Source organism: Polypterus senegalus, chromosome 3 (assembly GCF_016835505.1).
Source record: "Polypterus senegalus isolate Bchr_013 chromosome 3, ASM1683550v1, whole genome shotgun sequence".
NCBI classification, from domain to species: Eukaryota; Metazoa; Chordata; class Cladistia; order Polypteriformes; family Polypteridae; genus Polypterus; species Polypterus senegalus.
The window spans coordinates 146,910,704-146,923,973 of NC_053156.1; the positions used below are offsets into that span (position 1 = coordinate 146,910,704).

General features: G+C 35.6%; 1 protein-coding gene across 1 annotated transcript in view; it reads left to right on the top strand.

Annotated features, from left to right (window-relative positions):
* cd109 (CD109 molecule) overlaps positions 1-12,645 on the top strand; it is a 127,280-nt gene extending 114,635 nt beyond the window's left edge. Inside the window, exons 30-33 of the mRNA XM_039748031.1 lie at positions 3,281-3,423; positions 4,982-5,138; positions 5,708-5,810; positions 11,707-12,645. Coding sequence (XP_039603965.1) covers positions 3,281-3,423; positions 4,982-5,138; positions 5,708-5,810; positions 11,707-11,930 — 627 coding nt within the window. The 3' untranslated portion in view covers positions 11,931-12,645. The remainder of the gene's footprint in view (positions 1-3,280; positions 3,424-4,981; positions 5,139-5,707; positions 5,811-11,706) is intronic.
* Positions 12,646-13,270: the final 625 nt, after the last annotated feature.

Here is a 13,270-nt window from a genome sequence, read left to right on the forward strand (position 1 = left end):
GGGGTTAGAAATTATGATGGTTTACTTTCAGAGGGTGGCTTCTTTATTTTTAACCACTTGTTGTTAGTTACAATTCACCAATGCTACCACATAGAGCATTTCTGCTGTTTAAGGTAGTGTCATGTAAATCTCTTTTTTTGAAATTTCTGGATGTTGTAAAAATCTTTGTGGTGCATTTAGCTAGTAAAAACCTAATTACAGAAATTAAACCTTGCATTATTTTTTTTCTTTCTAGTTTAATTTGTTGGGCTTTGCCTTGTAGTTTGAGACTCGATTTTTCCTCTGATCATCTGATTCTATGTTTACTTCTTTCTTTTAACTCTGACTTTTCCAGTGTGACAGAACGCTGGACAAATTCTTTAGCTGTCTGTAAATCCAAAAAAGGAGCCTTATAGACTAAAGTATAACACAAATAATATGAATGAATTGCAAAAGAGGCAATTAACAAAGTATGGGAGCCTGTGCTCCAACTGGGTAAAAAACAACACAACAAGCAGCAATTGTATATATAGGTGTTGTAGGCCAGCTTGGTTAAAGATGTCAGCCAAGTAATGATAATTTGTATTTACTGCCTTTATTTTTTATTGCACTGATAGATATTTTTTTATCAAATTATTGTAACCATGTATGCTGTGTAAAAAGCAGAATGATGATACACTAACATTCCTTAAATTGTGGTATTTTATAATTTATTTAAAATTTTTCTTGAAATATTTGTGAATTTGTTGTACTATTTTTAAATTGGTAGTGTTTATCTTGCATTGTGATGTTCTGTATGCTAATTGATTATTTTGAATATGGAGAATATTACTTATTATTTTTATAGGGTCTTTACTATTGAGATTAGATTGAAACCCTCATATAGTTATTTTTGTAATAATTTTTATTATATTAAGTCACTTGCTGCATTCTATCCTGGTAGTATGAGACAGATAACAAGCAACAATCTTCTATAGGCAGTGTTGTGCATGAACTAGTTCTAAAGAGCGTTTTCATTGAATAAGCTTTGAACTTAACATAACATATATGAAGTGAAGAACTTGAATGTGACCTAGTTCAGTTTTATGTGACATTCTGGATCTGGTTTAGGTCCAGATTAAACATTTTGCCTTACCCTGTAATGTAGGAGTGGAACCGAATCTGAATATGGTATTCAAATATGCACAAATAGTGGATTTTTATGAATATTTATTTTGTACAAATATTTTGCCATTTATTTGTATTCAGAAAAAATAATGTAAAGTCCAATAGGCACTGTCTGTGTCTGCCTGGTTGTGCTTAAACTGCATCCCTGGTGACCTGAGCATGCAGTAAAGATCCACTTTCGCTTTTAGGAAAATGTTGCATTTCACGAGGCCACTTTATATTTTTCCCTGTTGGACATGCTATGCTGTATGTGATGCGAATTGTGACCAGCAGCGTATTAGGTTAGTTCACCTACACGCTGGTTCCACAGTGACCATTTGTGTCACACAGTTGGAAACAGAGCGGTAATTTATATGTATACTTGCATCTATTTAATTTATTTTTTGACCAGGAGGATATTAGCATATATGGTTATACATGTTTGCTGCTGGGTATAACTCAATAAAGTGTATTTAAATAAAAAAGTCTTTATAATTATTGTATTTTATTCAAGGACACTGTCATGGGTCGTTTATTCTCACTCCTTAAAAAATATGAAATGAACTGAACATGAACTAGTTCAAAATTGAAATGGTGAACTATGAATGTGAATTTATTCATTTTAATCTGTGTGAACTGAACTTTGAGCTAGTTCTTGTGAGGTGTGAACTAGCACAACACTGTCCATCGGGCACACTTACACACACAGCAAAATCTGCCAAATTTAAAGGCACAAACTTACCAGACATGCACAGAATTGCCACAGTAGACCCACAAAGACATGAGGTGAATGTTCAGTCTCTATATAATAAGATTTGAAATAAGTCTCCTGGGGTCTCATTTATTAAATTTTGCATGGATTTGCCATAAAACAGCAAAATGCATACACTAAAAAGAAAAATGTCATTTAAAAAACTTGCTGTATGCACATTTCCACACAATTTACCTTTGTAAATCACAATTATCTTGTAAATATGCATTCTTGAATGCACATTGATTCTAACCTCGTACATATGCAAATATAATGCTGCAGAGGCTAGTAGAGCAGCCTCCATCCTGATGCATCGAAGGCACTACCTGCATTCAAGACCATCATGCTGCTTTCTGCAACTGAGGGTGCAAGAACATTATAGCACCTTTCCTCTGTGCTCTAGGGCTCTGGGGAAGGCATAGGGTGCTTGCATCTTTGCCGGTAGCCACTATGAACTGGCACATGTAATGACATGACTGCTGATGCAGTGAATAGTATAGAACATAAGAAAAACAGGATTCAACCAGTTACCAACAAGCCAGCCACCAAGTAAAGTATCAAAGCTAGTTGGCCTTAAAATAAATTAATCAAAGGTTGAACCAGGCCACAAAGACATGATGTTTATCATTGTTATTTTGGCCTCACATATGACTTGTGTGTTAATGGAATGTAACTTTTTATGGTTAGCAAAAGCAACTTGATCTTGCAAGGTGCCCTTATTGCAATCTGAGTGCAGAATTGCCCCGATTACGTTAGAAGAACTGGACATTGCTCCAGATTGCCTTTTTACACTGGCAAAAATTTGTTATGTTTTATGTTTGTGTATCCACACTAAAAACTGGATGTATTGCCTCCTTAGTCAGCTAATGGCTTAAAGCACAGCGTACATGATGGAGCCGAAGCTTGGCTGAGATATTCCTGACCTGTCGGCCAGTTACCTTGAGAAACGTCAACAGGTAGTGACATATCCTGACGAAAATCAAAAAAAGTTATTCATTGCAATTATGTAGCATGAGCCCTCTTGAAAGGAATCTAAAATAGTCTGCACATCATATTCATCACTTCTGAGGTTTAATATGTTTGTCAAATTAATGCACATTATAATAACGACTTTGTGATACAAATTATTATATGTGTTAGTTGGCATTTAGCTGCATTTCTCAGCTTGATCAAGGGTATCGTACAGTTTCTCCAAAATATTGCATATGCCTAGGTCAGAGTTGCCATAAATATATTTAAGCTTTCACAAAAAAGTTTTCTTTTATAACTCATGGGAAGTTAGAAGCCTCTGTTTATGGGTACACAAGCTTAAATGATGTTCCTGGAGTTGTACAAATGAAGTGCTAATCATTGTACCACTATGCCACCCAAGGTTGTAATTTTAATACACTCATTTTAAATCAGATGAATATCTTCTTCAACTTAAAAAGCCAAGTAGCATCAAGACGAAGAAGAGCTGCAGACCTTAATGAAGCTTTTGAGCTGGATATCAGCGTCTTTGACAGCCTTGGGGATATTGATCATCTATATTTAAATATATGTACAAGGTAAGGACAGGCTTCAAATGCTTAAGACATCACAGTTTTTTTGTTGAGTGCATATATACGAAAAATTAATAGCTTGTGTGAAAAGTTGCAAGAAATGGCCTGCCTAAAACAAAATGTGCTTATTGAAAAAACATGAATACTTTTTTGCTAACATCCCTCCTTTTTTCAGTCTTCCTTTAAAGCCATAGATAGAAGGATTCATCGTTGATGCAAAAAAGAAAGGGCAACATACCTTCTAGAATAGTGTGTCAAAAATAGTAAAAGTCAACATAAAGTGCAAGTAACAACTCAGTACCCTTCACTAACAGCGTTTTACTATCTTGCTGGAAATATGAACGTGTCTAAAGTAAAGGCAGAAACGTAGGTGTGGGAATTGATAAGCTCATGGTGAAAACTCCTTCCTATTTCGGCCCTTTTCCTGCCCATTATGAAAAATGTGTATTCAATATCTTCAACCTAAAAATATTATGCCAACAACCATGTATGCATCATGGGTATGATAATACATCTCCTATTTCTCCATCTTCAGCATTAGTTATGGCCATCTCAGCCTGTCTCCTTATCTTAAATCATTAGTCGAATATGACTGCTAAGATATTGGTGAGCTGGACACTTGAGTAAGGCATCAAAGTTCCACTATAGAAATTTCCAACACAATGCACAAAACTCATTAAAAGTGAAGTCAATCTGATTAATGAGCATAATACATCTTCTGGTTCTTCAGGAATTTCTGTACTCACATAACATTCTGTACTTTTTTAAAACAACCTTTTTTTTTCCCCATTTGAAATTTTTATATATAAAATGGTAACGGTTGTCCATGTGTCACACAAAAACCCATGAATCACAGGGCCTTGCAGCTTGAACTTCATCTCAGTTGAGAGCTTATGCCGTTACACATGTAACTTGACCCATGAATTGGTCGTGTGGGGTACCTTGGCCACGTAATTCAGTTCTAGGTCCTTCTTATGACAAAAAGAAAGGAAGCCAACAGCTGCATAAATACAGACACAGGAAGCAGCAGTGCAGGCAAGCACTCTAGTGCTGACAGTGAAGCACATTGCACAGGCCAACTCGTAGGAAGAAGTACTTCTTCAAGAACCGTAGGACTGAGTGTTTCTAGTTCTTTTAATTTATGGTACATAGCTATTGCTAAATCTGCTGAAAAAAATGCAGTGTGCTAGTTAAAATTAAAATATACAATAGCAATATCAAAGTAGCAAAAAATTTATCCTTATGCAGATTTATGGCTGAGGCTGTGCATTATGAAAGTTTTTTTATCTTATTTTTTATAAATTATAATATGCTGATATTAATTGAACTGTTTATTTGAAATAAACACATTAAGTACAGTATTGTCTGTGTATTCCTTTTAAAATTACATGTTCCACAGGTATTTGTAGATACTGCTGCCTAAGCAGTACTGCATTTTGACTAGGTTTATGAAACTTTTCTTTCTTAAATATAAAACTATTCTCATATTATTTTGGGAGGAAAACAATTCAATATGTTAAAACATTATTTTTTAATAAGATTTATTTTTTGTGTTTTGTTTTAGGCTTATAGAAAATCAATATACTAATAAAACTGGAATGGCAATGATGGAAGTGGGCTTGCTAAGTGGATTTTTGGTTGATCAAGATGCTATTCCAACAGATAATCTGATCAAAAAAGTAGAAGTTGACATGCAAAAAGTTAATATATACTTGGACTCTGTAAGTAATGTATATGCTTTAAATTGTATTCATTGTAAATTAATTTTTATGAAAAACAACTTATTTGGTGGGTTTCTGCCTTGCCTTGCACCAAATGCAAAAGCAGGAAAGAAAATATTTAGAAGGATGAATTCAGGTCAATTGGAAACCTTTACTTATATGACGTTTCTTGAAGTTCATCTGTAGGCTCAACACCAAAATAAATCAAAACACGCTTCAAAATAAAAGGAATGAAAAATAAATCATTATCTGTAGATTATGAATGCCATGTAGCTTTTACTTCTTTCAAATTAGTTGTTAGGTTTAGTAGTATAGTAAATTTGTAAGTGTTACTGTATATTAACACTTTGAAGTATTTTTCAGTATTAATTTAAGATATTAATTTAACATACTTTTTACTGTAATGATTGTGTTGTGAGAGTACTGCCAATATTAGACAACTGATATCTCTCTTTATCTGACAAATTTTACATGTATTAGTATTAAATGGTTTCTATAGGCATAGCAATCTGGTTAAAATGCAAAGCTTTTATTATTTTTGCTTACATGTTTTATTTTTTTTTTTACAGTTAAATACATCAATGATTTGTTTGAACATTCCACAAAGGAGAGTGTTTAATACAGCAGGTTCACAGGATGCAACTGTAGTAGTGTATGACTACTATGAGCCAGGTAAGTAAATTCATTATTAATAGACATGAAAATATACAGTGCATTTCATTTGATAAATATTAATGTGAGAGGTTACCCAACTAGTGTAACTTGATTGAGTGCCACTAAAATAGCAAAGGGCATTGCACACCTACCAGGAAGGAGGGTGGGCATAACACTTCTGAATGGAAAAAAAAACCAAAGGCTCTAGGAGACAGGAAACTGACAAAGAGAAATTGTGGAAATCTGGGAGCTGGGGATGTTCTGTGTCCTTGATTATAATGGATATACTGGATTACTCTTGATTCCTTCTATACATGTTTCAACTGGGAATGACTGACAAGTAATATGTTGTTTGCAGCCACCTGCCTTGTAACTCTGGGGCGAACACACCTGTAATACCCAGCATTATATGTATGTGGTTGTATGTTGGATCCTCCAACTTCTGGTAGTTACCTTTCATGTGCATCTTGTAATATCTCCTACTATGCTTCTTCTCGATTTCTTTTTGCTGCTTTGCTGTTGTCACTAATCTGCACTACCCCATCCGGCCTATCTCACATTCTCTGCTGTGCTGCACTGCTTCTCTGCTACTGTCAGATAAGTATTGCTTTAAGCTGTGCTAAAATACTCCCAAGATAAACTTTTTTGTATTAAACAGTTTGTTCTGAGCAAGTGGCCAGACTGGAACGTCCTAAAAGACACTGGCATTGTGCAGCACCCAAAATGTTTACATCGCAGGTCAGCTCGTTCCCAAGTTCAACGACAGCATCTGTTCAGTCCTACTCGTGGCTTTGGAAACAAGAGTGTCAGTGTATCATATTCTCGATAAAATAACCTCTGGCTATGGATCTGTGCACAATGAACCCTCATAAGCTAATATTGCATTGTTTAACTTAAGATCTCTTAATGGTAAAGCATTGGTGATATCAGAATTCATTAGGGATTCCAACCTTGATGTCAAATATTTAATAGAAAAAAGGAAAAAAACAAATGAATTTACATCCCTCACAGAAGCAACACCATCCAGATATGTTTACTTCTTAGAGGCTTGTAGCTCAAGACAAGGAGAAGGAGTCACAGTAATTGCTAGATCAGAGTTAATCATCAAAAGAATCCCAATTGACTACCCATTGTCTTGTGAGTGTCTGGCACTTAAACTAATTATGGGATCAGGTCCTGTCTTACTTATTGTTGTCTATCGTCCACCAAAATACAATTGGTCTTTCTTAACTGATCTGACTGAACTTTTAACCCACTTAAGTTCGCTTTTCCAGAGAGTCATTCTTCTCAGCGACTTCAACATCCATATTGACACTCCTACATGTAAACTGAGGAATGAATTCCTATCCTTGCTGGACTGTTTTGACTTGGTGCAACACGTTAATTTTCCTGCCCACTCTGGTGGTCATATATTGAACCTGATCTGCACATCTGGATTATCTGTTGGCAGCACGTATAGCAGTGATTTGGGACTCACTCATCATGAAGTATTACTTTTCAGTGTCTCATTACCTCTCCCTCCTCTTACATGTAAACATCAAATTTCTTTCTGAAACCTTAAAATCTGCCCCTCTATCCTTGCTGCATCCATTTCTGGTCTTTCCCTATTCCATCAACACTAGATAGTCTTATTGACTAAAACTATAGGCCTTCATTCACCACTAAATAAAACAGCTTCTTTAACATAGGGAGGTTTCTTTTAAGTGTTCATCTCCATGGTACAACTCAGAATTATGGTCTATGAAAGCAGCAGGCTGATGCCTTCAATCAATCAATCAATCAATCAATCAACTTAATTTAAAGTGCAAACATCACCATGCAGCATGGTGCTAATACACTGTACAAATTAAAAGAATACACGAGGCATGATATAAAATTATCAAAGAAAACAGAAATTAAAATAAAACAACATCAATCTTAAAGGAATAATAACTAATAAAATAGGAATAAAGTAACATTAAATCATTAAAAGTTATGGTATTTCAACAAAGGAATGATATAATAAGGAACATTTCAAGGATGATAGACCTGACTGAATTCTAAAGCACAATGTAATGAAGGGTGTAAAGGTAGGTTTTAAGTCGTGATTTAAAAGTCTCAATTGAGTGGGCTTCTCTTGCACATAATGGCAGGCCATTCCAAACATAAAGTTCATGATAGGCAAATGCTATTTGAGCAATTGATTTTTTTCTTAAATGAGGGAATGACCAAAAGACCAGCATTTAAAGAGTGAAGAGGATGTACCAGAGTGTATGGTGTAATTATTCTAGGTAAGAAAGGCGGTGCAACTCAATTCAAGGCCTTATATGTTAAAAGAAGAACTTTAAAATCAGTTCTTGCTTGTACTGGTAACCTGTGAAGGGAAGCTAGAACCGGTGTTATGTATTCAAATTTTTTTTGTTTTTGTCAAGATTCTAGCTGCAGCATTCTGAACGAGCTAAAGACTTCTATCGGCACAACTAGGAAGAAACTAGGAGAAAACAGCATTATAATAATCAGGTCATGAAGAAACAAATGCATGTATCAATGTATCAGCATCACACAGAGATAGAATAGATTAGATTCTTTTGAGATAATGTCACGTAAGACTGGCCTCACTGTGTATATCCAGGTTTTCTCTGACCACCAAAGGGCTTAAAGGGATGCCATAACTGCAGCCAAAAACAATGCATTATGGCAGAATAACTGAAAGTGGCCATGATAACCCAAGGGTTTTGTTCTCTGCAGTTAAAAAAACAACTACTTCAACCTGCATCTAGCCAAATTACCTCCTCTACTGTCTGTGAAAAATTCTTCCACTTTTTCTGTAATAAAATTAAAGATATAAATAATTCAACTAACATAAATCCATCATCCGTCTGAATGATTTCCGCCCAGTGGCACTCACATCTGTCATCATGAAGTGCTTTGAGAAACTGGTGTGGAGTCATATCATCGCCTGCCTGCCAGCAGACCTGGACCCATTTCAATTTGCTTACAAAGCAAAGAGATCCACGGAGGACGCTGTGGCCACAGCCCTTTATGCTGCCCTGACCCACCTGGAGCAGCTGGGGAGTTATGCCAGACTGCTCTTTGTGGACTTCAGCTTGGCGTTTAACACAATCCTCCCACACGACTGATGTCCAAACTGGCAGATCTGGGACTTCCATCACTCATGTGCAGTTGAATAATGGACTTCCTGTCTGGTTGCTCCCAGAGGGTCAGGCTGGGTCCCCACACCTCCACTGCTCTTAACCTCAATGCCGGGACGCCGCAGGGTTGTGTGCTCAGCCCGCTCCTCTACACCCTCTACACATATGACTGTGTCTCCACTCACCATAGCAACAAGATCATAAAGTTTGCGGATGACACGACAGTGGTCGGACTCATCTCGGGCAAGGAGGGTGAGCTGGCATATAGGGACGAGGTGGAGTGGCTGTCAGAGTGGTCAACACCACAAAAACGAATGACCTTGTTATTGACTTTAGAAAAAACAAAACTGACATCCAGCCACTCATCATTGGTGGGGCCTGTGTGAAGAGGATCCTGGTGTTCAGGTTTCTGGGCATTGAGCTGGAGGATGACCTGGCCTGGAGTGCCAACACCAAGGAGCTACTGAAGAAGGCACAGCAGAGACTGTATTTTCTGAGAATCCTCAGAAAGAACCATCTCCCCAAAAATCTTCTACTTGCCTTTTATCACTGTTCCATTGAGAGTGTGCTCACATACGGACTGTGTGTGTAGTACGGCAGCTGCACTTCCTCAGAAAGGAAAGTGCTCCACAGGGTCGTCAGGACAGCGGAAAGAACAATTAGTTGTACCCTTCCCACTCTGGAACAAATCTACCCTTCCTGATGCCGAAAAAAGCAATAGACATTTCACTGGATTCATGACATCCCGGTCATGACTTTTTCCAGCTTTTGCCATCGGGCAAGAGATACAGAGCAATGAAAACCAGGACAAACCACCTTAAAAACAGCTTTTATCCAAAAGCAGTCATGGCCCTGAACTCAGAATAAAATTGCTCCATATCATTTTCCCAATGTGCAATATAGACCTTAAGTCAACCAGTGCAATTTGTACATTTAACCAGTGCAATTTGTGTGTATATATATATATATATATATATATATATATATATATATATATATATATATATATAACAAGTGCAATTTGTATATTTTGTAAAGTACTTTTATTAGTATTTTGTTATTATTTTCTCACTTCTTGTCTTTTTAACTCTTATGCCTCACACTGAGCTGACTGCACCTTCAATTTCGTTGTTCCTTTGTAAAAGTGAAAATGACAATAAAGATCTATCTATCTATCTATCTATCTATCTATCTATCTATCTATCTATCTATCTATCTATCTATCTATCTATCTATCTATCTATTCTGACTGTTGCAACAATAATAAATACATCCCTTGACACTATCTATGATTTGCTGTATTATCTGTCCTGTGTGTTTGTATTCTTGTTTTTTATGTTTCTGCTGCTGTATGCATTTGAATTTCCCCATGGAATTAATAACGTTTTATCTAATCTAATCGATTCTAATATCAACTGGAAATTGATGTAAATTTCCTATGGGTAGATTTAGTCCAAAAATTTGAAAGTTCTTCTTCACGCAGGGAACTATAGATATATTGAATATATTAATAACTGGTATAGTAAACAGTAGGACTTTGGTGACCTTCAAAACTTAACTTGATATTATTTTGTTGAAATTAGGTGAATAGGGCTGATGAGCATATTTGGCTGTTCTCATCAAAATTGTTGTTATATTTACAGAGACTGACCTGTGCTATTTCTGGAGCTTCAATACTTGTACAGTGCAGTATGATATGTATTTTGCCTTGTGTACTCATGTAGACTACTGCACATAGAAAATTCACACAGATCCATGCATTTTCCCATCCTGAATCTAGCAACTCATTCTTAAAATTTGGTTGCTTCCAGTATTTCTTCTTATTGACTTTTTAGAGCACCATCCTAACACTTTGATCATTATGTTTTCCAGCTTTTTCCACCATGCTGTTTGCCTCTACTCTGTTCTAATTTCTTTTCTTTTTCGGTGTTTTTAGTTTTAATTGGTTAGCCATACTATTGGTTATCCATACATATTTTTATTTGTTGCCCTAATTGTGCTTCTCCTTTTGTCTTCTGCTTCAGCATTTGCTTCCATTAGTCATAAGTTATGAACTGATCTGAAATCAGTTTCTTTTTACTTCTTCTATATAATTTTTTACATTCCCTCTGTATTTGTCAAGGCCTCAGACTTCTACCTTAACTTTGCTAATTATTTTCTTCTTGAAATTATTTGTCAAGTGATATAAAATACACTCTCCTGTAAAACCCCCATCGGCCTTCCTCCTTTGCTGTGTCTATTTTCCAAATCACAACTGCTTATTTCTTAGTCTTTTTTATTTTTATCACTATGGTGTACCTTTCTCATATTTTCATTAATTGTTTTTTTTTTTTTGTGAACTGAATATACAGGTTAGAAAAAGAATGGCGGGACATTGTCATTGCTTAATTGAAGAATTAACCCATTTATTCTCAGGAATCTTTATAAATTATGCCTTTATTAGTTGTTCATATTAGTAATAAACTAGAGACAAGTACTGGAAGTACAAAACCTCCATCTCACCCCTGCTATGGCAGCCAAGTCCTGATTAGAAAATATTAATTTCTTCTCAATTCCCAGGTCAAGTTTGATAATTGGATATTGACTCCATGAGCCTCCTATATCATAACTGAGTATTTTTGTCAACATGCAATTTTTTGCCTGACATTATGCCTTGATTTTTATGAGAAAGACAATATTCTTCAAACAATAGGTTTCTGTGCAACAGTACATTATAAGATGCAATTGCTAAATAAATCTAAAACATTAGACATGGTCCTGATGTGATTTATATCTTTTAAAAGGGAGAAAATCTACAAGAACCTACAATTCAGAAGTAATGAAGAAATTGAAATCTTGTGACCTGTGTGGTGCGTCATGTGATGACTGCTTGTCTAATGTCTATGTTGGACTTGAAACTCCTTCATACTATAATCCTGCTCTAGTATCTGGCACTGCAGCTGTTCTACCTTTTAATATTGCTATCTATGCTTTTCTATGTTTTATCATTCTGTGCAATGCTATCTAGAAAGAAAATCTCTATAAAAATAATTTCATTTGAATTAATATAAGATTACAATTTAATGAAAGCAGTAAAATTGGGTGAGGTAGTGTCGTCTTTGAAAATGCTTTTAGTAACGTATATACAGTTGCATACAATAGTTTAGTCTTTATATTCATAGATGCTTGATGGAATTAAATTGAAAAATGCTGTTTTGTAAAATTAAATAATTAACACTTGAAGACCCCAAACCACACTATGAAACCTAGATGTGTGGAGTGATGATCTATCAGGAGTATGACAAATAAATTCTTCCTTTTTTTGATTGCCCTCATTTTTGATAAACCATGTAAGAACAAATTACATTTTCGCTGTCAAATATATGCATTGATTTGTGTTTGTTGTTGTAGTTTGCTTGTCCGCCACTTGATGGCAGATGAGTTCTATTTCCAATAGCAAAATCATTTTATGTCTTGCATGTATTCAGAGAAATGTGCTGCTGAGCTGTGCCTGTATTGCTTGAACATGCCTTCACATCTCTTATTCGGAGGAAACTGAAGATCATTCACTCATTATTCATTAATTCATAAATCATTTAATAGTTCCCATGTACATAATTTAAGCAAAATGAACTTCACTGGAATTTTAAACACCGTCTACCGTACATCCCCCAGTCCAAAGACATACAGGTTAGGTGCATTGGCGATCTTAAATTGTCCCTAGTGTGTGTTTGGTGTGTGGATGTGTGTATGGTACCCTGCCTGGGGTTTGTTCCTGGCTTGCGCCCTGTGTTGGCTGGGATTGGCTCCAGCAGACCCCCGTGACCCTGTAGTTAGGATATAGCGGGTTGGATAACGGATGGATGGATGAATGGATCTACTGTGCAGTGTAGCGAAATAACCAGCTTAGTATAACAAGATGTTTTGCTTTCTGAAAACAAGAGTGGTATTAGTGTATAAACAGAATAAAAGGAAATTGTGTTTGTGCTCTATACATTTTTTGTATCATTAAAAAGTAAAACAAATAAACACATTTTTTTTATTGTATTGATTTTATTAAAAGCAGACAAGTAAAAACATTTTTGAGCCTGCTTTATCATATTTGGCAAAAGCCGGGGTCATAGTAGCAATGAGGAACAAGTCACGAGATGAATTCATGTTACAGACTACAAGCTTCACCAACTTTACCACTAGGAGGAAGCAAAGCATTAGAAATAAACTAAATATTTTAGTAGCTTGCCTAAATGTTACATTTCCTACTTAGAATTAATTGTTTACATTAAATATTAATAATACAAATTCATCTAATTTTGTAAGGATTACGCTCCATAAAGAAATATTATTTCTGAAATGTTTTTATTCATATTG